The following is a 22,255-nucleotide window of genomic DNA, read 5'->3' on the forward strand; positions in this document are numbered from 1 at the left end:
GCATCACTGATTTATTTGTTCATTCATTCATCCACCTCTTCATTCCTGCCACAAGGCATTCAGTGTGGCAGCTGGCTTAAAACAACCACAACAACAACCCTGACCAAAGACACAAAGCCACTCTGACTGCAGTTGTGCACTTTAATCCCTGGCTCTTGCTGTTCTCTTGAGGTGTCCGAAAAGTCACCCTGGGTAAGAGCATCTGCTGAGAAAAATAAATTGTAACCAGAGAACTTTCTCTCCTCCTCTCCCCCTCTCTCTCTCTCTCTCTCTCTCTCTCCTCTCTCTCCCTCACTACTAGGCCTGTGGGATCATTGCAGCAGTTGGGAATGGGCTAGTCATTTGGGTCTGCAGGGCGTAACTTGCGAGTGCAGCAGAAGGGCTCGGAGACCGCAGCAGGAGAGTGGGGGGGTGGGGGCGCGTTGCCGCGCTGCCCTCAGCCATGCCTTTCCGCCTGAAGTTGCGGCGCACCCGGCGCTACAATGTCCTGAGCAAGAACTGCTTCGTCACGCGCATCCGCCTGCTGGATGACAACGTGATCGAGTGCACGCTGTCTGTGGAGAGCACCGGTCAGGAGTGCCTGGAGGCCGTGGCCCAGAGGCTGGAGCTGCGAGAGGTGAGGCCTGGAGGAGACCCCCATCCCCAATTTATTTATGATTGATTCTATTATCAATTTGTTCACGATAGCGATGGCTTCAGATATCCCCCAACGCAGAACCCATAGAATTTTTCTGGATCCCATTTAATGATGTTAGACCAATGTAGTAGCTGAGAGCTGAGCTGGAATGAAATCGAGAAGAGACTGCACAAATCTGCTACCCGCGCCCCCCACCTAACAAGGAATTAATTTAGACCCCCTCGGTCTGGTTTCATGAACTTAATAGGATTAATTAAACACTTCTCCCCGTGCCTGAAATCCCACAGATTTCAAGGGATCAGCACTGGAAATGAACAAACAAAACAAACAAGTCTAATTGAGAGAATAATTAAATTAATTAAAGTAATTTGCCAGCCGAGTGCTCCAGTTGAATGATTTTGTTCTTTTGGAATAAACAGATGGTGTATTTTGAATGTATGATCTCATAAATGTGTAAGGAAAACCCATAATCATCAATACAACAAAGTTTTTCAATATCATTTAGAAATAATGCAAAAATAAAGCAAAAAAACAAACAAACAAACAAACAATTATAAAATAAGGGTCTCCTATAGACTCATGGAGGCATCTCTTGCAAGAGGTTTTGCAGGCAATCCAGCTGTGTTGTGACCACATCGGCCCTGGTGGCTTCATGCAGTAACTCGAACTTATAATTCAAATTTAATCCACCCATCATTTTGTTAGCTATTCGTTCAGTCCAAAGCATTTTTTTTAACACAGTATGGTAAAGTGGTAACAAAAGCATTGTGAAGAGAGACAATTCGTGTTTTAAACACTGAAGAAAACGTTTAAACCAGTCTCTGACAGCGCAGCTAAGACAAAGAAAAAAACTAAAAAACATGGATTTATTTTTAATAAGAGTTGGGATTTTTCTTTTATTATATGGTATTTTTCTTCAAAATCTACAATCCAGAAATTACATGCTCTCTCTGTACAGCACTGGTCTCGTTTAAGAACTTAAGCCCTACACAATTCCCTCAGTGATGGATGGCAATTCAACACTTGACAAGTGAAACAGGGTAGTTACTGTGATAACACAAACACAAGGTGCTAAATGGAGCAATTTGAGTTGAAGATTATGTGCACCAGTTCTGTTTTATTTAGGTTGATTTTGTGAAGCTTTGCCCTACAGTTCTCAGAAACCACAGGGGGCTTTAGTATAGGCTGCTGGGAGTCCCATCGCTAATCCCATGGGTCTCTCTGAATTGCTGTGGTTAACACTCCTCTGATGATTAGCTCTCTCTAGCTCTATTTTGTATTCTTTCTATTAAACTTGTTACCAGTTTATTTCAGCTTCTGCCCCAATATAGCTGCTGATCTCTCTTGGTTTAAGTTTGAGTTAGACTTCACAGACTCGGGCCCAAACACTCTTGGGTGGGTTCTTGCTGTTTGCACACCATTTAGGCGAGGACTTCTGGAAGCATAGTATTCCTGGCAGGTTCTGAGAAAGCTGCACAAAGATCATGCAGGAAGAACAGACTAGCCAGTCACTGGCTGCATGTGTAACGGGATGTATGTAAGGACCCTTCATTAACGAGGAACGAGTTACAAGTTAGCAGTGAGTAACAGGGCGTATCTGACTTGAGGTCCCACAGAGTCGTGGTATTTCTTGCTCCCTCTGAACCAGTTAACTCCTTACCTGCTTTAGTCATAGGTCTCATGTTTTCGATGTTACCATAGTGTCCAAGGTATTCTGACTAGGGTTCAGAGTAGGGTTGGGCAATATTAAAAATTACATATCGCTGATAATGGATGTGCAAACATCGTGATATCCGATATTAACAGGGGTTAACTGTTGCATGTTGTGATATTTTGATAGTCGGTGGCAGTAGAATAGACTACGACAACATGTTTAGTCATTAATCCTGTATTTTTTATATGACTGTTATTTGTGTATTTTAATCACATTACATGTTTTATATTTGTTTATTTAGTTTTTTCTTCAATATAAAGCTGTGCTTAATACCCTGTAGCTGCACTAGAAACTACAAGTTGTGGTGTGAGACAGAGGTCAAGGTGTCTGTCAGGGTTACAGCTGTAGCATCAACATTTCCATAGCAATGGTCTCTGTTTGCAGATAATACTCTTGCATTGATGTTTGTTCAGTTAAAAATCTACGTGGGACTACTTCTTATTAAACATATTGAAAGATATATAACATGTATGTGTAAAGCTTTTTCTGTTGAATACACTAACTGAGATGTGTAATTATGGTCTTCCATGAGCAAGAGCTGTGAGAATAAAGTGTCATTATAAGTTTGACTGCTCATAGCCTGTTAAACAGGAAAATACATTTGGACATTTTTTTCCTTTCATAGTCATCACGTTTTGATAATATGATCGGGTATTTGGCTCCATTTAAGATTTTTTTAGCGAACTTAAAGTTCTTGCCACGGTACATCCACACACAACAAAACTGAAAGCGCACTTTTGTTACTTTTTCTTCTTAAGTTACACATCATTCTTTTAAATATGATTTTTATTCCAAAAAGGTGCAGCGCCCCCACCCCCCAAATCTACCCTGGAGATGTATTTTCCCCCCCGCAGCCACACATTGCTCTACTCCCCCCGTAGCCGTGAAGTGCAAATTAAACTGCTGCGGTTATAAGTCTCTCTGCACTAGGGTTATGCTGATAGATGATATTATCGTATATTGATGATGATGACTGTCATTATCGTCAATATATGATAATATCTATTGGCACAACCCTAGTGCAGAGAGACCTATAACCGCAGCAGGGTTGAGGATCTCCAGAAACAGGGCAGCCCTCCTCCATGCCTAAGGTAGTCTCTAATTCAGCTCTATGCTTGAGCTATTCTGGTGTTTGTTGCGTTAACTCCTTCTCCTTTTCAAAAATAAGCTCACAAGAGGCAGGCTTGTATTTTGAAGAGGAGATACAGGGTGTGAGCGAATTCGGCCTTTTTGAAACTCAACCCTCAAAAAGCAGCCCTCAAGTAAACTAGCCTGCTTGTGAGGTATTCTCATTATGGCTGTTTTTAATTTGCTTATTTTTATTTTACAACCACAGTTTAAAGGCCCGCACCGGTTCCTGTGTTATGTGTATTGTAGTTCCGATAAACTGGCCTCACAGATCAAAGAGAACTTCATCGTGTAATACATACACTTCCTGTCCCCCCACCCCCATCGTGTCTTAATCATGTTTCGACTGCACACATTTTCCCATATTTATATGTGTGTGCGTGTGTGTGTGTGGTTTTGACTGCTGTGTGTGTAACCTCTGTCGTGGAGGTGGCTGTGATCTGAGACAGGAACAGTGGCCGTGCAGGAGCTACACTGATGGAAGCAGTGGGCAGTTCAAGTGATATTGTGATGCTCGATTCTGGGGAAGCTGTGTTTACTCGCACCATGTTGTGAAATTTACCAGGCGTCGGCAGCGCAATAAATAAACCCCAACCCCCCCCCCGGCCAGATGCCCGAAAGGCCTCCCCTTCCACACCCTGCCCTGGCCAGGACAGACATGAGATCACCCTCCTGTCTCAGTCGCTCTGAGCTCGCACTGGGCCAATAAGCAGCAGCAGCAGGCAAAAACACCCATATTGCCGAGCCCCCTGGGTTGACTCATTTTAAACTTTGTTTTCTTCCCCATGATGAGACCTGATACCAAAGCCACATGTCACTCAGCAACAAATTAAATACATAAATAAAGATCTAGCTCTATTTTGTATTCTTTCTATTAAACTTGTTACCAGTTTATTTCATGTATTGCTTGCTTCTGCCCCAATATAGCTGCTGATCTCCCTTGGTTTAAGTTTGAGTCTGCGATGGACCGAGAGTTAAAAGCGGGAGTTGGTCCAGGGTCAAGCTACGGCCTCCCAAAAGTGCTGTATCCATGTCAACATGGATGGAGTTGATGGCTTCGCTTCAGAGCAAGAGAGTCAGCTTCACCTCAGGTGCTATTTGGAATGCACTAAGGACATTTGACCAACTCAGTTTGTGTCTTATGGAGTTACAATTGTTACAAGATACCCATTATTTTGTACGTTTTCCCATTTATACAGCTGGTCATTTACTAGAGCAATCTAGGGTACAACACCTGGGATTGAACCCACAACCCTGTGTGCTGGAGTCCAGAGCCCTAAACACCACTCCACACTACTGCCCTGTTCCTGCTGCCGCCACGCTGTCTATACTGTTATGTCCAGCTGTGGCTACTCAGTTGACTAGCCAGCTGTGTGATATTCAGTGGGTCTGTGGCCCCGCTCCTGCAGGATCAGGGGTTCACTGCCACATTAATACGTGGAGGGAGCACAAGTTGCTTGATTGCCTGCCCCATAAATTGTGCAAGTAGATATACAGCCTCACTCCTAGATGCACTAGTAGAGCAGCCGGCCTTGCTATTGTAAGCGGAGGGTGTAAGAGTTGACCTCTGTAGCCCCGCTTTGTATATGCTGATTGCAGACAGTTCCTGGTAGCGTGTGACTGTGGTCCTCGCTCCTGGACAGCCCAGGTTAGTCCCAAGGGGCCTCTGTGGCTCCTGTCTGGAGTTGTGTTTGCCGAGGCCCCCTAGCGGTCACCTCGGGGCAGGCTCCCTTATCTGCTCACAACCTATCGTTTTCAATGCAAACTAAATATCCTGTTGGCCGTCTGCAGTGGTTACTAGACTGTTGATGTTTGTGTCCTATCCCAGTAGACTCAACACAGTAGGCAGTGCTATCAAACAGAGCATGTAGTTCATTCCTGTGCCATGGCTGCAGATGCCTGGCATTTCTGCACAGCTCAGACAGGGCAGGCTAGCCAGCAAGACTCAGAGCAGCACATGAAAGCCATAGATAGACAGATGGATAGACTCATAGATGGATGGATGGATGGATACAGTCTGGAAAACAAGGGCGAAACAAGACGTTGCCACTTGACACCTTTGCATCACAAGCTAATCAGTGTGGCTATAATAAATGCTTGCCAAAATCTGTTCATCCTAAATTTGTGCAAGTGAGAGAGCCTACATGTAAATATTCTTAATAAAAGCTTGATTTTAAATTTGTGGCATTTCATTTAGTGATCTGTATTGATTAACGATGCAAGGGTGACCAACCTTAAAATCTGTATACTTTGAGACAAGTTGCTTTACACTGAAATAAATCAATACCTGAATTTACTGATTAATTGATTTATTTCAGTTTTAGGGCAACTTCTCATTCCTGTCTTGAAGTGTTCATCTTGGGTTGACTGACCCCTTCACAGCATTGAAAGATAGGTTTGATCAAATGGGTGTCTGCAGGTTTTGATTCTGCAGCTAAATAAATCACTAGATTGCTGAGGCTGGGAAGGGAAGGGAAAATTATCAAAACTATTAAATACGTTTTTGTTGAAGTGAAATAATTAAATCCCAGAAACGTGTGTAGCAGCATTTTACCATTGGTTACAGCACCTTGAGGAGTGGCCTGGTTGCGTCACTCTAAACATTGACTGTCTTGCTTAGCTTTGCTTTCCTACTGACTCAGTTCAACTGAATGTAGATTTGTATGGGCCTAGTATGAAATGTGGGAGTTAGCGATGAGCAGTATTTGAATTAAAACCTATATATTTGAAAAAAATCTGCTATAATTACCATCTGTGCATAAAGCCACTTGTGGAATCTAAAAAACGAAAACATGCAATTGACATATGGGGGGGCGAGTCTGGAAAATGTATTTATTCCTCTAGTGGGGGAGGGCACTCACAGAATACCTGGCTTTCAGCTGAAGACCAGCTAAAGCATTTTTTGTGTGGAGATTTATTATATTTAAAAAAAAAAAAAAAAAAAAAAAAAAGTGTGTATGTGTGTGTGTGTGTATATATATACACTCACCTAAAGGATTATTAGGAACACCTGTTCAATTTCTCATTAATGCAATTATCTAACCAACCAATCACATGGCAGTTGCTTCAATGCATTTAGGGGTGTGGTCCTGGTCAAGACAATCTCCTGAACTCCAAACTGAATGTCTGAATGGGAAAGAAAGGTGATTTAAGCCATTTTGAGCGTGGCATGGTTGTTGGTGCCAGACGGGCCGGTCTGAGTATTTCACAATCTGCTCAGTTACTGGGATTTTCACGCACAACCATTTCTAGGGTTTACAAAGAATGGTGTGAAAAGGGAAAAACATCCAGTATGTGGCAGTCCTGTGGGCGAAAATGCCTTGTTGATGCTAGAGGTCAGAGGAGAATGGGCCGACTGATTCAAGCTGATAGAAGAGCAACTTTGACTGAAATAACCACTCGTTACAACCGAGGTATGCAGCAAAGCATTTGTGAAGCCACAACACGTACAACCTTGAGGCGGATGGGCTACAACAGCAGAAGACCCCACCGGGTACCACTCATCTCCACTACAAATAGGAAAAAGAGGCTACAATTTGCACAAGCTCACCAAAATTGGACAGTTGAAGACTGGAAAAATGTTGCCTGGTCTGATGAGTCTCGATTTCTGTTGAGACATTCAGATGGTAGAGTCAGAATTTGGCGTAAACAGAATGAGAACATGGATCCATCGTGCCTTGTTACCACTGTGCAGGCTGGTGGTGGTGGTGTAATGGTGTGGGGGATGTTTTCTTGGCACACTTTAGGCCCCTTAGTGCCAATTGGGCATCGTTTAAATGCATTAAGGCAGTTCTGAAGGCGAAAGGGGGTCAAACACAGTATTAGTATGGTGTTCCTAATAATCCTTTAGGTGAGTGTATACCGACCAGCCATAACATTATGACCACCTGCCTAATATTGTGTAGGTCCCCCTTTTGCCGCCAAAACAGCCCTGACCCGTCGAGGCATGGACTGCACTAGACCTCTGAAGGTGTGCTGTGGTATCTGGCACCAAGACGTTAGCAGCAGATCCTTTAAGTCCTGTAAGTTGCGAGGTGGGGCCTCCATGGATGGGACTTGTTTGTCCAGCACATCCCACAGATGCTCGATTGGATTGAGATCTGGGGAATTTCAAGTCAACACCTTGAACTCGTGATTCATCAGACCAGGCCACCTTCTTCCATTGCTCCGTGGTCCAGTTCTGATGCTCACGTGCCCATTGTAGGCGCTTTCGGCAGTGGACAGGGGTCAGCATGGGCACCCTGACTGGTCTGCGGCTACGCAGCCCCATACGCAACAAACTGCGATGCACTGTGTGTTCTGACACCTTTCTATCAGAACCAGCATTCACTTTTTCAGCAATTTGAGCTACAGTAGCTCGTCTGTTGGATCGGACCACACGGTCCAGCCTTCGCTCCCCACGTGCATCAATGAGCCTTGGCCGCCCATGACCCTGTCGCCGGTTCACCGCTTTTCCTTCCTTGGACCACTTTTGATAGGTACTGACCACTGCAGACCGGGAACACCCCACAAGAGCTGCAGTTTTGGAGATGCTCTGACCCAGTCGTCTAGCCATCACAATGTGGCCCTTGTCAAAGTCGCTCAGATCCTTACGCTGCCCATTTTTCCTGCTTCTGACACCTCAATTTTGAGGACAAAATGTTCACTTACTGCCTAATATATCCCACCCACTGACAGGTGCCATGATAACGAGATTATCAGTGTTATTCACTTCACCTGTCAGTGGTCATAATGTTATGGCTGATCGGTGTATATATGATATATATTCTTAATATTATTATTGGTAGTAGTAATTTTTTTTTGCTGCCCAGTTTTGGAATGCCCAGTCCAGTTCTTAATCAAACCTTACTGCTCACCTTTTTTTTTCTTCCTCACTTGGTTATGTCATTTTAATGTGTTGCTTTGTTTTTTTTTTTTTCAGACAAACTATTTTGGTCTGTGGTTCCACAGCAAATCCCAGCTCCAGCGATGGGTGGAGTTGGAGAAACCCCTGAAGAAGCAGGTGGACAAATTTGGTAACGAGCCCCTGCTTTTCTTCGGCGTGATGCTTTATGTGCCGAACGTTTCCCGACTCGAGCAGGAGGTCACGAGGTACGTCGTTCAATTAAAACCCTTTGATCGTGACTTCATGAACCCTGCATAAATAAAGCAAGGGTACTGTGGTGAGCTAGTCTGGGCTTTATCTTGATTTACTTTACAGTGCTGGGTTCCTGTGCTTTGTTTTTCAGTGCATTACACTCCCATATATTTGTTTATAATATTAACAACCTCTTTTTTCCGGTATGTGTGACAAACTGTAAAAAGATACAAATCTAGCAAATGAATCCATGGATCTAGCGAAGAGAAATATGTATACCCTCCCCCTTTTAAATATAATCCTTATTTGTTTAAATAACTTTTCATTATCTGTGTGAAAAGCGAGGCACCTCATATGGGTATGGGGTGACCGCTTGATAATAGAAAATGGTATTTGTAGCCCAGGTCAAAAATTTATGTTTGTTGTACACCTATGAAATGGCTCTAAAAGATGCAGAATGTGCCATTTAAATTTTCTTTCTTCTCTTTGCCCTCCTTCCTTGCAATAAGGCCTGGAGGGGTTAGACAGGGGTGGAACTGGACTGACTATTCTTAAACGTTGAGCCCAAAACAATAAATAGAAAACTACAAACCGTTACTCGGTGGCGGCTTGCTTTCTTTTTTGGATGCTTCTTTCTTCTGCTCATAAAAAATATCCGCTGGCTATCAAGTACAGGTTTTGTACTTTGCGATTGTCAGGTGGGTCACTGTTTTGAATAAGTCCAACCCTGGTGGCGTTATGGCCCCATATTGGGTTTCATAAGGGTGGATGGATGGATGGTCTCTCATATGCCTGCTGCTCTTGTAGCCTTCTCGTCTGTAGATAACAACATGTTGCCTTAATAAAAATAAAAAGTTAAAAGTTAAGTAACAAAACGGATCCACAGAATAGACAGCCGGCTTTTAAGGAAAAGAAAGTCGCTGGCATCCTCAGGTGCATCTTGGCAAATATTCCTGGAATTCCTGCTCCTGCCAGCGAGCGCGGGACCGAGAGTGGCATGGCGGTGGGAGGACAATCGGGAGCGCTGTGCCGGGAGTTTAAAAGAGGCGTTTGTTTAGAGGCCCTTGTGCGGTTGGAAATCTCAGAAGAATGTCTGGCTCCAGCCTCAGTGTAGGAGGATGCAAAATTCCTGTGTGCTGAAGTGTTATAGCCTTTCCTTCTCTCTCCTATCTCGGCTCCCTCCAGTGCCAGTCCACCGTCTCGGCTCAGCTCAGACAAAGGAGAGAAACTCAATAAAACAAATCCTCCTGGCCTCTTAGAGACCAGAAAAGACCAGGGCAAACCAGGGTCTGTAACACACAATTCTTAGAGGGAGAAGTGGAAGCTTTTTTGTGAAATCCATTTTGCACTTGTCTTCAAATCTATCGGTAGTGCATGGCAAAAAATAAAAGAAGATTCTAAATAAGAGTTGAAGGTATCGATTCATGTACAAATGTGTGATGTATGAAAGTGTATACAGGGCCACTTATTATAATTGTCAATCCATGGCTCTGATTACAATTAATCCAATTATAGGTTGTCAAAAAAAACAAGTCTGGTAAATTACACAAGGCCTGATCCCAGTCATTTGCTAGAGAGTAATTCCTCAAATAGAACTTACCAAAAAAAAAAAAAGTATCAGCTTGCAGCCTGCACCAGAAGCCAACTTTAGTTTTTTTTTTTTTTTTTCCCGTGTTTTTTTTTTTTCCACTTTGGGCTGTTGTCTTTCATCTATTCCTTTTTCCTTCTTTTTCCCCACTTTATTTTTTTTTTTTTTTTTTAAGACTCTTTGAAATCGACCCGAGATTTAGTCGGCATGCCGCCTGTGTTACCGTTGAAGGAATGCGCAGTGAGCAACATGCCTGCCTGCAGGTCTGTACACGACACTGTGTGCAGGTACAGACACGCGCCGCGGCCTGTGATTTGCACAGAATTCGGAGATGTGAAAACAAAGGACAGCTCAGCAATATCATCCATGCGGGGCTTTAAACAGTTGTAATCTGAAAATATTCACACTCTGAAACTGCGCTTCTCTGTGATTTCTTTCAAGAAATACTGTTCGTTAAGGACTCAGTTACCAGTGATCTCCTTTTCAGAGTTTGTTGATTTGTTTGTTTGTTTTCAGACATGGCTTTCTCTTTGTTACAACAAATTCAGAAAAAAACAATTCTTGATTGATGAGCTTGGCCTACCATCTGTAGGAGCAGTAAAAATAAACTTTTAATGAGCTTTTAATTGTGTCTGAAGTGCTGAAGGAGATGTAGGGCCTACCACTGTTTCATTTCTCAACAAATTTGTACCGCCTACTTCAGAATATTTATAATTGTATTTATTTTGCCCTGTATTTTAAGAATGCTGAGCATTCTTAATTATTCTCGTGTTCCTCACACTTCTCCAAAACGCTTTGTGATCTGAGGTTTCCATAACAGTGTAGGATGTTGATATTAACTGAGAAACAAAAGCCAAATGGAAGTCTTGGTTTGTTTGTTTGTTTTCAGTGCTGCTGCATTTCGGCTCCGGTCTTTAACAGCCAGTTCAGCACTGGCACCGCATGCCTGTGGTTTGCGGTTGTCAGACACATTCTGTCAGGCTGTTTGTTTGTTATGCTCTGTTTTCGTGGGTATCAAGTCTGTGCCCGCCACACGGAGGAGCAGTACAAGCGGACACCGCAGGCGGATTGTCCTGGAATGCAGGGTAATTATATCTGCGTTGCTGAGTCTCGAGGTACGCTGACTCGTGCTCCAGACAGCACGCTAGCAGGCATTAAAAGGCCCATGAACCCACAGTTGAGTACCACGCCGTATAGGATATATAGCATCGTGATGAACTAAATATTTTCTCTGCCCCTTTAACATGCTTTTGTAATTTGAAAGAGTATTGGCTTCGGGTCTTCTGTGGCTGGGTGTCTGGAGCTGCTCCTTATCGCTGAATAAATGCTGTTTAGAAATTGCAGACAGACACTTGCTGCCTGTCTAGTTTTGAACGCCGTCCAGAGAAAATTCCTTTCCTGTTGCTTGTTGCTGTATTAATGTACCGCTTACAATTGAAACACTTGGATTCTTGACGCCTGTGTGTGTGTGTGTGTGTGTGTGTGTGTGTTGCATACATATTACCTCTTTGTCAAGGGGGCTCAATTTAACACATTTCTATGTACCTCTGTCTTGTATGTTTACATTCACACACATTTCCAAATTCTTCCGTGTGTTTGCCACCTGTGGCCATCCGCTGTTTAATCGGATACCCTTGACATTGCTGCTTTGTTCAGGCACGTTATCTGGGCTCTACTCCTACGGCTGTACAGATGGTCCCTTTTACACACCCCGCTGATTTAAAAACAAAGAACTTCTCACACTTTTTAACATAATCGGCTCCAGGTCTCAGTCAGGTCCTTTTGGCGGAATCGGGTGTTGCGTGCTGGGAATGGGGAACAATTAAAAGAACACAGGGCGTTAATACAGAACGCAATAAATCTGTCAAGTGACTGAAAACCGTTACATTGTGATTGAATGCGCTTCTTTATTTAGTGACCACTATGACCCAGCCCTCTGCATTTGTATGGTTTATTTGTATTGAATTTCTAAGGGCTATTTTCAAACCATTTTATTATTAAATTACTATTGATGGCGTTAAGCCCAAAGTACCTAAACCTTATTAAAGTGTGTATGTGTGTGTCTAGCATCAACCTTTAAAACACAGGCCACATGACAGAGTTGTTTACGATGCAGTTTTTCATTTGAGTAACTTTTCATTCTTGGAGTGGCTTTCTGACAAATAGACATTCATAGAAATATATATATTTTAAAAATTGCAACAACAAAAAGTTCAATATGATATTTCCTTACGGTTTCTCACGGTTTCCTATTGATATTCTCATCTTTTTATGGGTTCCTATTGATACACCATCTTTGTCCGAGGAAGCCACTATCTTCAGTTGAATCCAGGTGAAATTGGGAGGGAAATCCCTAAACAATGTTTTTAAAGCTGATGTCTACAAGTTCTGTGTCCCGCTTATCTTATCTCTGGTACTCAGGTACTGTACAGGTACTCAGTATTGAGATCTCAGAGCACAGCCAGAAGGAGAAGGATTTATGAGCTCCACAAATAAGATATGAATGACAGTTTGAGTCGCATACATGTGTTCTTCTGAATCTCTGATTCAAGCTGTGGTCGGAGGGCGGCTTCTGATACATGGGAGTGCGTCAGGGTAATGTACATGCACAGTGTCATTTTGTACCAACTTTGGGTTTTTATTTATCTAGTTATTTATTTACATTTTTCTGTTTGTTGTTCCTGATGAGTCCTGGACGTGTGTGATATCTCCACAGCAGAATCCCATAAAGATTTTTATATAACTCCCCCCAATCAGTTGTAACCTTTGATCTTTGTCTGTATTTAACGCTTGTTCCAGATCTGGTTTCATACCATTTCTAAGAGGCATTCAAAGACAATTGATACCTCTCCACCTCTTGTCCAGTACAAATACTGCCGGCTATGTCAGACACACAGCGCGGGGCGTTTTTTTGAGTCACGACAATAAACGGAGGCTGTTGAGGGCATATGACTCAACACAATCCTGCTGGGTTTAAGTGATTTAAGGACTAAACGTTGTCATTAATAGGGAGATTTTCCTTCAAGATCAGGTGGATCCACAAAGCTCCCAAATTGACTCTGTAAATTACACCTTTGTTGTTTTTTACTGATGAGAACAGCTGCCATGTGAACAAGGAGAGTTTCGGGGGAGCAGCTCACAGAAAGTAAAACGCAAAAACAAACAAGGATGATCCACTGTACACTTCTGAACAGAGTTTCTTGATTTTCCATTATATTTTTCCACAATCCCACTTTCTGTGATTGAGAACAGGCTAATGTTAGCAGCAGTTTACAGAGCCCTTGCTATTGGGAAGACACACCCACATTTTCTCTCTGTCTTTGTTAGTAACCCTGTGTGCATTTGTGCTTCTGTAGATATCAGTATTACCTCCAGGTGAAGAAGGAAGTCCTGGACGGGAGGCTACCGTGCACCGTTGAGCAGGGCATCAGGCTTGCTGGACTCGCTGTGCAAGGTAGGCTGGGCCTCAGAGGGAGTAGGCAAAAGCCACTGGTCTCCTTCCTCCAGAGCTGGAGATTTCAACATAGACCTGAACTTATCTGTACACCAGTCAAGAGCCTGTCCTTTAAAAAAAACATACAAAAGAAAAATAACATTGTTTGCTTTTAAGTCCCGTTTCACTGACCCATGATTAACTGTGAATTGATCTTTATTTACTTAATCTTGCATTTTTTTTTTTTTTGCCCTCAGCTGACTTTGGAGACTTCAACCAGTTTCAGTCGCAGGATTTCCTCAGGGAATACGTTCTCTTTCCAGTGGTAAGGACCGCAAACTGACCTAAAAGGGTTTGTTTTCATTTTTGTGACACAGGAAGTGTGTTAATCAATTACAACATGTGGGTTTTTGAGATTGTGAACCAATGATCTTTTACACAATATACCTTTTGTCTCTTATCTCATTCACAAAAACAGGTCGTAAAGGAAAAAATGATTCTCGTAGGTTTTCTGAACAAATGCCTTAGTTTGCAAACTCATCGGCCCCCTGGCTTTCTGCGGCTGTGATGTTCAGAATATTCCTCAGTACAAAAACGCTGCTCAGCTTGATGTACGCGCTGTCTATTCAGTGTCAACATCACGCCCTTGAGCAGGAATACGCACACAGCATATTATTGAAATAGGTTTCTGTTATTTTCTTAATTGTCTATCCATTCCTTAAACTGTGTGCACTTTTCTCTTCCATAAAATGTTAATGTGATGTTCATTTGACTGTTGTTTGAATGCGTATTCACTATACACACACACAAAAGATAAAAGGGATTATTAGTCTGTCTTGTCTGCTGCAGGGGTTTGTGTACTAATACTGTGCCTTCCTTTTATTTTGTGGAGTATTAACGTCTTTCTTTTACAAGGAAGAATTTGAAAATATTTACATCAAAAGTTAATCGACTACACTCAAGGACAGCAGTCATTCGTCAGTCTGGCCTTCTCTGTACATGAAAGACAGAACAGAACGCATACCTCCTAGAAGCAAACTTTTATTAAAGGGACAGATGAATTTTGGGTGGGGGGAAAAACAATATATTTATATTAAGAATGCTTTGTCAGCACATCTCAGGTGTCTTATGACTTAAATTCATGCTAGGAAGGTGAGAAGGGTACACTGTAAAGAGCAGCAGCCCTGTGCTCCAAGTGCGCCATACAGGTGTGTTTCTGCCTCCAGGCACGAATTCTGCCGTCTCTCATTATCTCGCCTCAGACCTTGCATACCTGTCTTGCAGAAACAAACAAGGAGGCCCTGTGCTGGGAGAGGGAGGGGGAGGGGAGTGATTTCATTTTTCATCTCTCAGCAGATGCCCTTACCCTCTAAATAAGTCACTAGATACACACATTTCACAAAACCTATAACAATAAGCGCAATATACTAATATATACAATATATAATTGAAGTTTGTTAAATTAAGGTCAGGTACAAAATACAGAGCCGGGTTGTGTTAAAGGGGTTGGGGCTGTAGAGCCTTTTATACATTTCTCGTGTTTTTGTTTCAGAAATGGACCCAAGATGAAGAAGTTTTAGAAGAGCTGACTCAGAAAGTGGCCGAGGAACACAAGAGTCACTGGTAAAGAAGTTTATTGTCATGCTTGTTATGTTCCTCTGCTACTGCGCTGCTCCAACACTGACACTGAGACCTGGTGTTACCTTTTTGTGCATCATTTTGATGTATTATTTTCTATTTGCCCTCATGCAGTCGGATGCCTCCTGCAGATGCCGAGCTCCTCTACATTAGAGAAGTGGAAAGGCTTGAGGGATTTGGGCAAGAAAGCTTTACTGCCAAGGTATGAACCAGGCCTATTGTGGACCCTGGGGTGTCCTGGGTATCCACACAGATGTACCCACATGGAGATTGCTGATCCTTCTCTCTGGAGTATGACTTCTAAAGTTTGATTGATTGTTGTAATAAAATTATTATATTTCAGTTGGCTTCCGTGTTGTTTTGAAACTGATAGCCACCCCTGCCCGTTTCCTCTTCCTTCGTTCTGGCCAGTGAGGCAGCCCTGCCTATAGTTTCCACGATTTGCCAACAACACATTTCTCTTGCAAACTGTAACCGGGTGAACTTGTGTTCTTTGCTTATGTTCTTGACTTTTATTTATTTATTTATTTTTCCCCACTATAGGATAACTTGGCCAATGACATTTACCTTGGAGTTTCCTTCATGGGAGTGTTTGTCAAGCACAGAAGTGGGAGATCAACCATTGTGTACAGGTAAAGTCACATGGGGCACACATCTATATTGAGAGTAATGTTTTTCACTGCTGCCTCTCTTAAGACTAAAGATGATAGGAGAAGCAGTTGAGTTGTTCCTACCCTTTGACTTAGGCTGCTGCTTGCAAAGTGAATCATGACTATGGGCTGATTAGAAGATTCCCCAAAAGGAAAGGATAACCGATCTCTCCAAAGATTAATGTGAGGTGCGCAGTAAAAGCATAAACCAATGCAGAAGAACAGGCATAGTCTACAAATATATTGAATCAACAAAACTTCCTGTAGATCCCAATATTTATTCTTCTACAACAGGGATCAGAAGTTACCCTTAGTACGCACATTCATGAAACCATGAGAAGCACCCTAGAGGATCCGATCCTTTATAGAAGTTATTCCTGTCTGAGAGCCTTACTTGTGTCACTGGGGTCCTGCTCTCAAGGACATGTGGCTTTCTGGAAGCATGGGAAAAACTGCTGTGCTGTGCTTGTAGGTGGAATGACGTCGGCAACATCACGCACAACAAGTCTGCCATCACCGTGGAGCTCGCAAACAAAGAGGAGACCGTGCTCTTTCACACAGTGAGTGTTTTGTCTAGAGGGCCCGACTCGAACCCATGTTTAGAGACTCTTGTAATCTTGTGGGAAAACTCGGGAGGGGGAGGAGCATATTGGTGGCTTTTGTTCAGTCTGGTTTTGTCAGGAGACGCGTTTCACAATCGGCGTGGTGAGGGGGAAAGTGTTCAGTTAACCTCTACAGCCAGTCTTCTAATATGAAAGAGTTTTTTTTCCTTTTTACTTACTGTTAAAATCAGCCTAGAAAAAAAGTCTGAACAATAAAAACAGTCACTTCCAGAGCTTTATATGTATGAGGAAATCCCACTTTTTGGCTTAAATGTGCCGCCTAGTCCTTCCATCTTTACCTACTCCTGTGTTGTACAGCCACACTCAAGTCTTAAAAATACAGAGTGATGCCATTTTCAGCATCTGGTTAATTTGTCCCTGCGGTTCATGTTTTGACTGAATGTTGCTTTGGGGGAGTCATCATAGTAAGCCGCTTGAAAGAAATAGTGTAAGAACCTTTTGAACTGTTGTCAAGCAGGTGTCACTTATGTGTCATAGTAATTGTTAGTAATGCCCTCTAATCGCTTTTTAGAGTTCTGTGCACCTCGGGAGGAATGCAGAAGTAGCTCAATATTTGTTAATAATTCAAGAAGACACTGAGACCACATTCCTTTCAGACAATTAGGAATCTTAAAGTTTCTGCTGTTGACTCTAGCGTGGCAAAAGTAGAACCAAGGAGGGTGTCAATGAGAGGCCCTAAAATAAAATGAGGTTGAAAAAACTAAAATAATAACATCAAAAGCAACTACCCCTTGATAAATGTTGCTGCTTATGAGAAAAGGAGATGTCTGTGTAAGATATAGGTTTAATGCGAGGGAAGGAAAACTTAACCTGCCTGAAGATATTGTCCAGCAAAAAAAAAAAAAAAGTGCCACAGGGAGTTTTTTTTCATGTTTTTTTTGTTTCCTTTCTAGGATGACATGGAAATGGCCAAATACATTTCCAGGCTGTTTGCTGCCAGACACAAATTCTACAAACAGAACAAAATATGTACAGAGTGAGTGTCCATCATTGCAGTGGCCTTTGTCACTATATAAATAAATCTCTCTGTATATTTGCATCCTATCTGAAACACTTGCTAAACTCCAGGATCTTTTTCAGTGGGTCCAGTGGGAAGATTTATATCAGTGATCAGTGACCAAATGGCTTTTCTTATTTATTTTTGTGTTGCTCCTATGATGGCGCTTGGGCTTTGCGCTTTTCAATCTTTCCCCTCCCAAAGTTTCCGCAGACTTTCTTTTGTGTTTACTTCCTTCCCTCAGCTAACCGCGTTCCCTGTCGCCGTTCCCCTCAGGGTTTAATTTTGGAACAAACATAGTGTTGTAGAAAAACGCAAATATGCAAACCAGTTAGAAACCAACTCGAACTGACTGGTTTTGGTAACGCTTGTGCTGCAACCTAGAAAAGAACCCAACCCTTTAGAGAGAGTGAAAATAAACAAATACACATCATTGCTGTAGTAGTGGTCTTTATAATGTAAGGTGCCATGAAGCCATTCTGCTCCCACAATTTGTTACAGCCTCAAATAAACAGAAGTGTAGTGACAATGGTAACCATCAGAAAACCTCTTTGTGCTTTCCTCACAATGTCCCTGTGCAGCTACAGTGTGTGGCGCTACACTGTGGACTGAGCAATACCTCTTATCCATCCCTGTATCTTCTCTATCTGCCTGCCTGCTTGCCTTGGCTTATCTTATCCTTTTTCTAATGATGATTATAATGATGATTTTTATTATTATTAAGAAAAGGCAGTGTGACGGTTTGTTTTGGTCTCCACAGGCGGCCCCATTCCCCCGCACAGATCAGGAGAAGACCCACATGGAGCCGTTCCTCTCTGGTATGTCTCTCGCAGCTCGTCCCAGGACTGAATATTTCCTGCTCACAATCGCATTAGCGAGCAAGAGCCCGGAGAAGGGGGGGGCAGCTACGTGTTTAATCTTCAGCCAATCGAAGATGCATTGTTTAACTCCTAGTGATACAGAAGCAAGCTGCCCAGTGACTGTCAGTGACTATCAGGTGTGGTCTGCCACTGAGGTATGGATCGCAGATGACAAACGTCTGGTTTTCAAACCGGTCCTGGAGTACCCCTTGCCCTGCTGGTTTTTGTTCCAACTGAGGTCTTAATTGCTTAATTGAATCCTTAATTGACTTAACATACCATTCAATTAAATAAGACCTAGGTTGGAACAAGAAACAGCAGGGCAGGGGGTACTCCAGGATTGGTTTGAAAACACCTGGTCTGCTCTATCACCTTTACATGTATAAGTAGTAGAAAGTGGATTCTGCCAAAAATGTATTCCTGCGACAGGGGAACAGGTTGTGATTGACAGGCGTAAGTCAAAGTTTTGATGTGGTCCAGCCCCTAGTCTTTTTAGGGTTAAGGACTCGTCATTTGGAGCCTGAGGGTACGAGTGAATTACAGTGCATGGATTTCCTTTGGGATATTCAACCCTGAACAACCCTGCAGTTGGCAGCCAAAGTCCTGCGTTGACAAAGGAATCGGTTATTTAGCCTTTCCTCCTACTTTTTTTGTCTTCTTCTGGTCAAACACTGAGAAACAATTGTTCCGTATTTAGAACCAGTTATAACCCAGCCATGGCCCACAATCCTCTTTTGGTGGATAATTTGTTACATTGTTGTTTTTTGTGTTCTTTAACCCTTTAGTTGTTTCCAGATAGACTTTCTTACTGTTCCGTTTGTGAAATAGTGACCAATGAATTTAAACCCTGAACTTGTTTGGTTGGAAAGCATTTATCTACCCCTGTAATTTTGTCCTTGGCACTTGGATATGTTGATAGTGGATGTTTTGTAAGATATTTTTGGTTTGGATTTAACATACATGCTTTTTCTTGTAGGCGTTCCAAAGGCATATTCATTTGGTACCCAAATTACTTTTCTTTCCATTAATACAATATCAGAGGTTGCCTAATACATAGCTAACATTTAGATTTGTATTTTGGTTTTGTGAGCTTTTTAGAGGTGTAGGGTGTGAAGAAGACTGACGAGAGGGGGATGAGTTTCAAGTGACCATGTCAAAGACAGGAGAACAGATAGATGGCTTTTGAAATGTACTTTGCACTGTCAATTTATTTTTAATACGCATTTCAGATTGAGACACGATACAAAACTGTCAGCTCCAGTCTTCTGCAGGATGGTAGTGAGAGAAAGCTGGAGATTTTTTAAATCGTGTGGCCAAATATTTTTTCGGTTGAAACAAAATGAAAATGGGGAAAAAAGACATAAGCAAAGGTTTAATTTTAAATGATGTTCTTTCTGTCTTTCAGCCTAGGCCTCCATCGTACATCCTCCAGCCGATGCATTCCCAGTATGGAGAACATTACCAAGAAACACAGAGTTCTCAAGGTATGTCTCTCCTTTGAATCCGTATCTTCAGCCACTGTGTCGGAATGGCTTCCTCCCTTAGCATCACTCTGATGTAGGTACCCAGTATTTGGGTGTTATTTCCAAAGGGGCTCAGCACTTGCTCCTCACCAGCTCCTCCTTCGAATACTCTGTTCTGTCCTGATTACGTTAACAGTGTGCGGTAGCGCTTGGTGCTTTGGACTCGTGACTGAAGGGTTGTGGGTCCAAACCCCTGGTGAGACGCTGCTATTATGCTCTTGAGAAAGAAACTTTACGCAGATTGCTCCAGTTAAAAACTTGGCTGTATTAATGGGCTCTAGAATTTGTAAATCTCTCTGGATTAAAGTGTCTGCCAAATTAATACAAATAAATACTTTATTTCACAGAGTCATAGATCGTAGGAAAACTGAATTCAAATTAATGTTTTTAGAATAACTACATGCAGCTCAGATGTGTATCACTACTTTGTTCATGAAATTTGCAGCCGTTCTAAAATCTGTGTTGCTTGTTTTGGGTCTGAAATGACAAAACTAAACTTCTTTTCTCCCCCCCACCAGACAGCATATTCATTGACGACATCAACCCGTATTACAAGTCTCAGACGAGCCTGGACAGGTGTCCGGTGGACTATGGCTTCATGAACGGCACGGTGCCCAACGGCAGCGTGTATAGCACCCCCAGCATGAACTCCCTCAACCACTCGGGCTACATGCAGGCGTCGCCCATGTCCTCCTGCCTCAGCATCCCAGGCAGCGAGGGCATCATGAGGCAGGACTACATCCCCAGCCACCGGCACAGCACCATCATCCCGCCCTCGTACCGGCCCACCCCAGAGTACGAGACCGTCATGCGCCAGAAGAGGGGCGTGGTGCCCATGGACTGCCACAGCCAGTCGCTGCGCAACCTCAACATCAGCAACACCTTTGCGTACCGGCAGCCTGAGGGCATGGTGTATAGCCAGCCAGAAATGCGCGAGAGGGCGCAGTACCCCGGCCCCTATGGCCCACCGCTTAGCTACAGCAAACCGGTGCAGGCCTCCGCCCAGGTCAACGCCCCCGGCGGCTCAGCCCCAGCCAACCAGGCGGCCTCCCCCAGCGCCATATCGCACACGGTCAGCACCCCCGAGCTGGCCAACACCAAGCAGCAGGGGGGAGGGCAGGGCTACAGCACGGCGCACATGCTGAGGAACCACTTCTCCCGGCCACCGCCCCCGTACCCCCGCTTCCGCCCGGCTACCAGCACCCCAGACCTGGCCAGTCACCGGCACAAGTACATCAGTGGCAGCAGCCCTGAGCTGGTGACCCGCAAGGTGCAGCTCTCTGTCAAGACCTTCCAGCTGGACAGCTCCCCTGTGGTGCGCCAGTCCCCGCAGGAGGTCAGCGAGCCCCTCACGGCCGCCAAGCACCACTCTGCAGTCAACAAGCGGCACAGCCTGGAGGTGATCAGCAGCATGGTGCGCGGCATGGAGGCCATGGCCATGAAGACGCTGAATGCTCCGCTGCCCCGCAGGAACACGCTGAGGGAGCAGGTGCAGCCGCAGCCCCAGGAAGAGCCCCTGCAGAAGGGCCCGGAGGCCGCGGCCGCCCCCCAGCAGTACCGGCACAAGAAGACGCTGTCTAACGCCACCATGCTGATCCACAGCAGCGACAGCGAGGAGGAGGAGGAGGAGGAGGAGGAGGAAGAGGAGGAGGAGGAAGAGACGCCAGACTATGACGTGCGGATACCGGGGCTCAACGATGACATCAGCGCGCAGCTCCAGGCCGCCCTCGCCAAGCTCCCCAACAAGCCCCCCCCGGAATACCCCGGCCCCCGCAAGTCCGTCAGCAATGGCACCCTGCGGCACGAGAGGGGCCCTCCCGGCCCCCCAGCCCCGGAGGAAGCCGCTGCCAGGGCGAGGCAGAGCAGAGCCGGACACAGTCAGGTCGGCACGCTGTCCCGCTCCGAGCAGGTCCCCCTCAATGGGTCCCTCCTGGGGCCGTCCCTCTCGGAGCCTGACCTCACCAGTGTGAAGGAGCGGGTCAAGAAAGAGCCCGTCAAGGAGAGGCCCGTCTCGGAGATGTTCTCGATAGAAGACAGCATCGTGGAGAGAGAGATCATGCAGAGGGTACGTCCCCTTTGTCTTGTTTCATTAACCCTGTTGATGTTATTTCGATAGTCAAAGAGACCGCAATAAGACATTGAGACAGACGGAGCCATTCCTGATTTTAAGACCTCCAGGGCTCCTGTATATCTGAATATCTGGAGTCAAAATAATATTGGTTTTAAATATGTTTTTATTTATTAGGCATAAAGTGAAGTTCTACCACCATGAATTAACAGGAAGGTCTTCAGTTCAGTACCTGATCTTTACCCTCATTAGTAAATTAGTTCAAATGCAGTCTTTCGTGTGTTACAAAACCACAGAACCACTGACTATTTAAACGTAT

General features: G+C 44.0%; 1 protein-coding gene across 1 annotated transcript in view; it reads left to right on the forward strand.

Annotated features, from left to right (window-relative positions):
- Positions 1-22,255, forward strand: part of LOC136735044 (tyrosine-protein phosphatase non-receptor type 14) — a 50,780-nt gene that overhangs the window by 19,217 nt on the left and 9,308 nt on the right. The window contains exons 2-13 of the mRNA XM_066698002.1: positions 302-616; positions 8,401-8,570; positions 13,501-13,598; positions 13,835-13,902; positions 15,130-15,200; positions 15,330-15,417; positions 15,759-15,847; positions 16,338-16,425; positions 17,382-17,464; positions 18,246-18,303; positions 19,751-19,829; positions 20,387-21,933. Of these exons, the coding sequence (XP_066554099.1) occupies positions 443-616; positions 8,401-8,570; positions 13,501-13,598; positions 13,835-13,902; positions 15,130-15,200; positions 15,330-15,417; positions 15,759-15,847; positions 16,338-16,425; positions 17,382-17,464; positions 18,246-18,303; positions 19,751-19,829; positions 20,387-21,933 (2,613 nt within the window). The 5' untranslated portion in view covers positions 302-442. The remainder of the gene's footprint in view (positions 1-301; positions 617-8,400; positions 8,571-13,500; positions 13,599-13,834; positions 13,903-15,129; positions 15,201-15,329; positions 15,418-15,758; positions 15,848-16,337; positions 16,426-17,381; positions 17,465-18,245; positions 18,304-19,750; positions 19,830-20,386; positions 21,934-22,255) is intronic.

The sequence above is a fragment of the Amia ocellicauda genome, chromosome 1 (genome assembly GCF_036373705.1).
Source record: "Amia ocellicauda isolate fAmiCal2 chromosome 1, fAmiCal2.hap1, whole genome shotgun sequence".
NCBI lineage: Eukaryota > Metazoa > Chordata > Actinopteri > Amiiformes > Amiidae > Amia > Amia ocellicauda.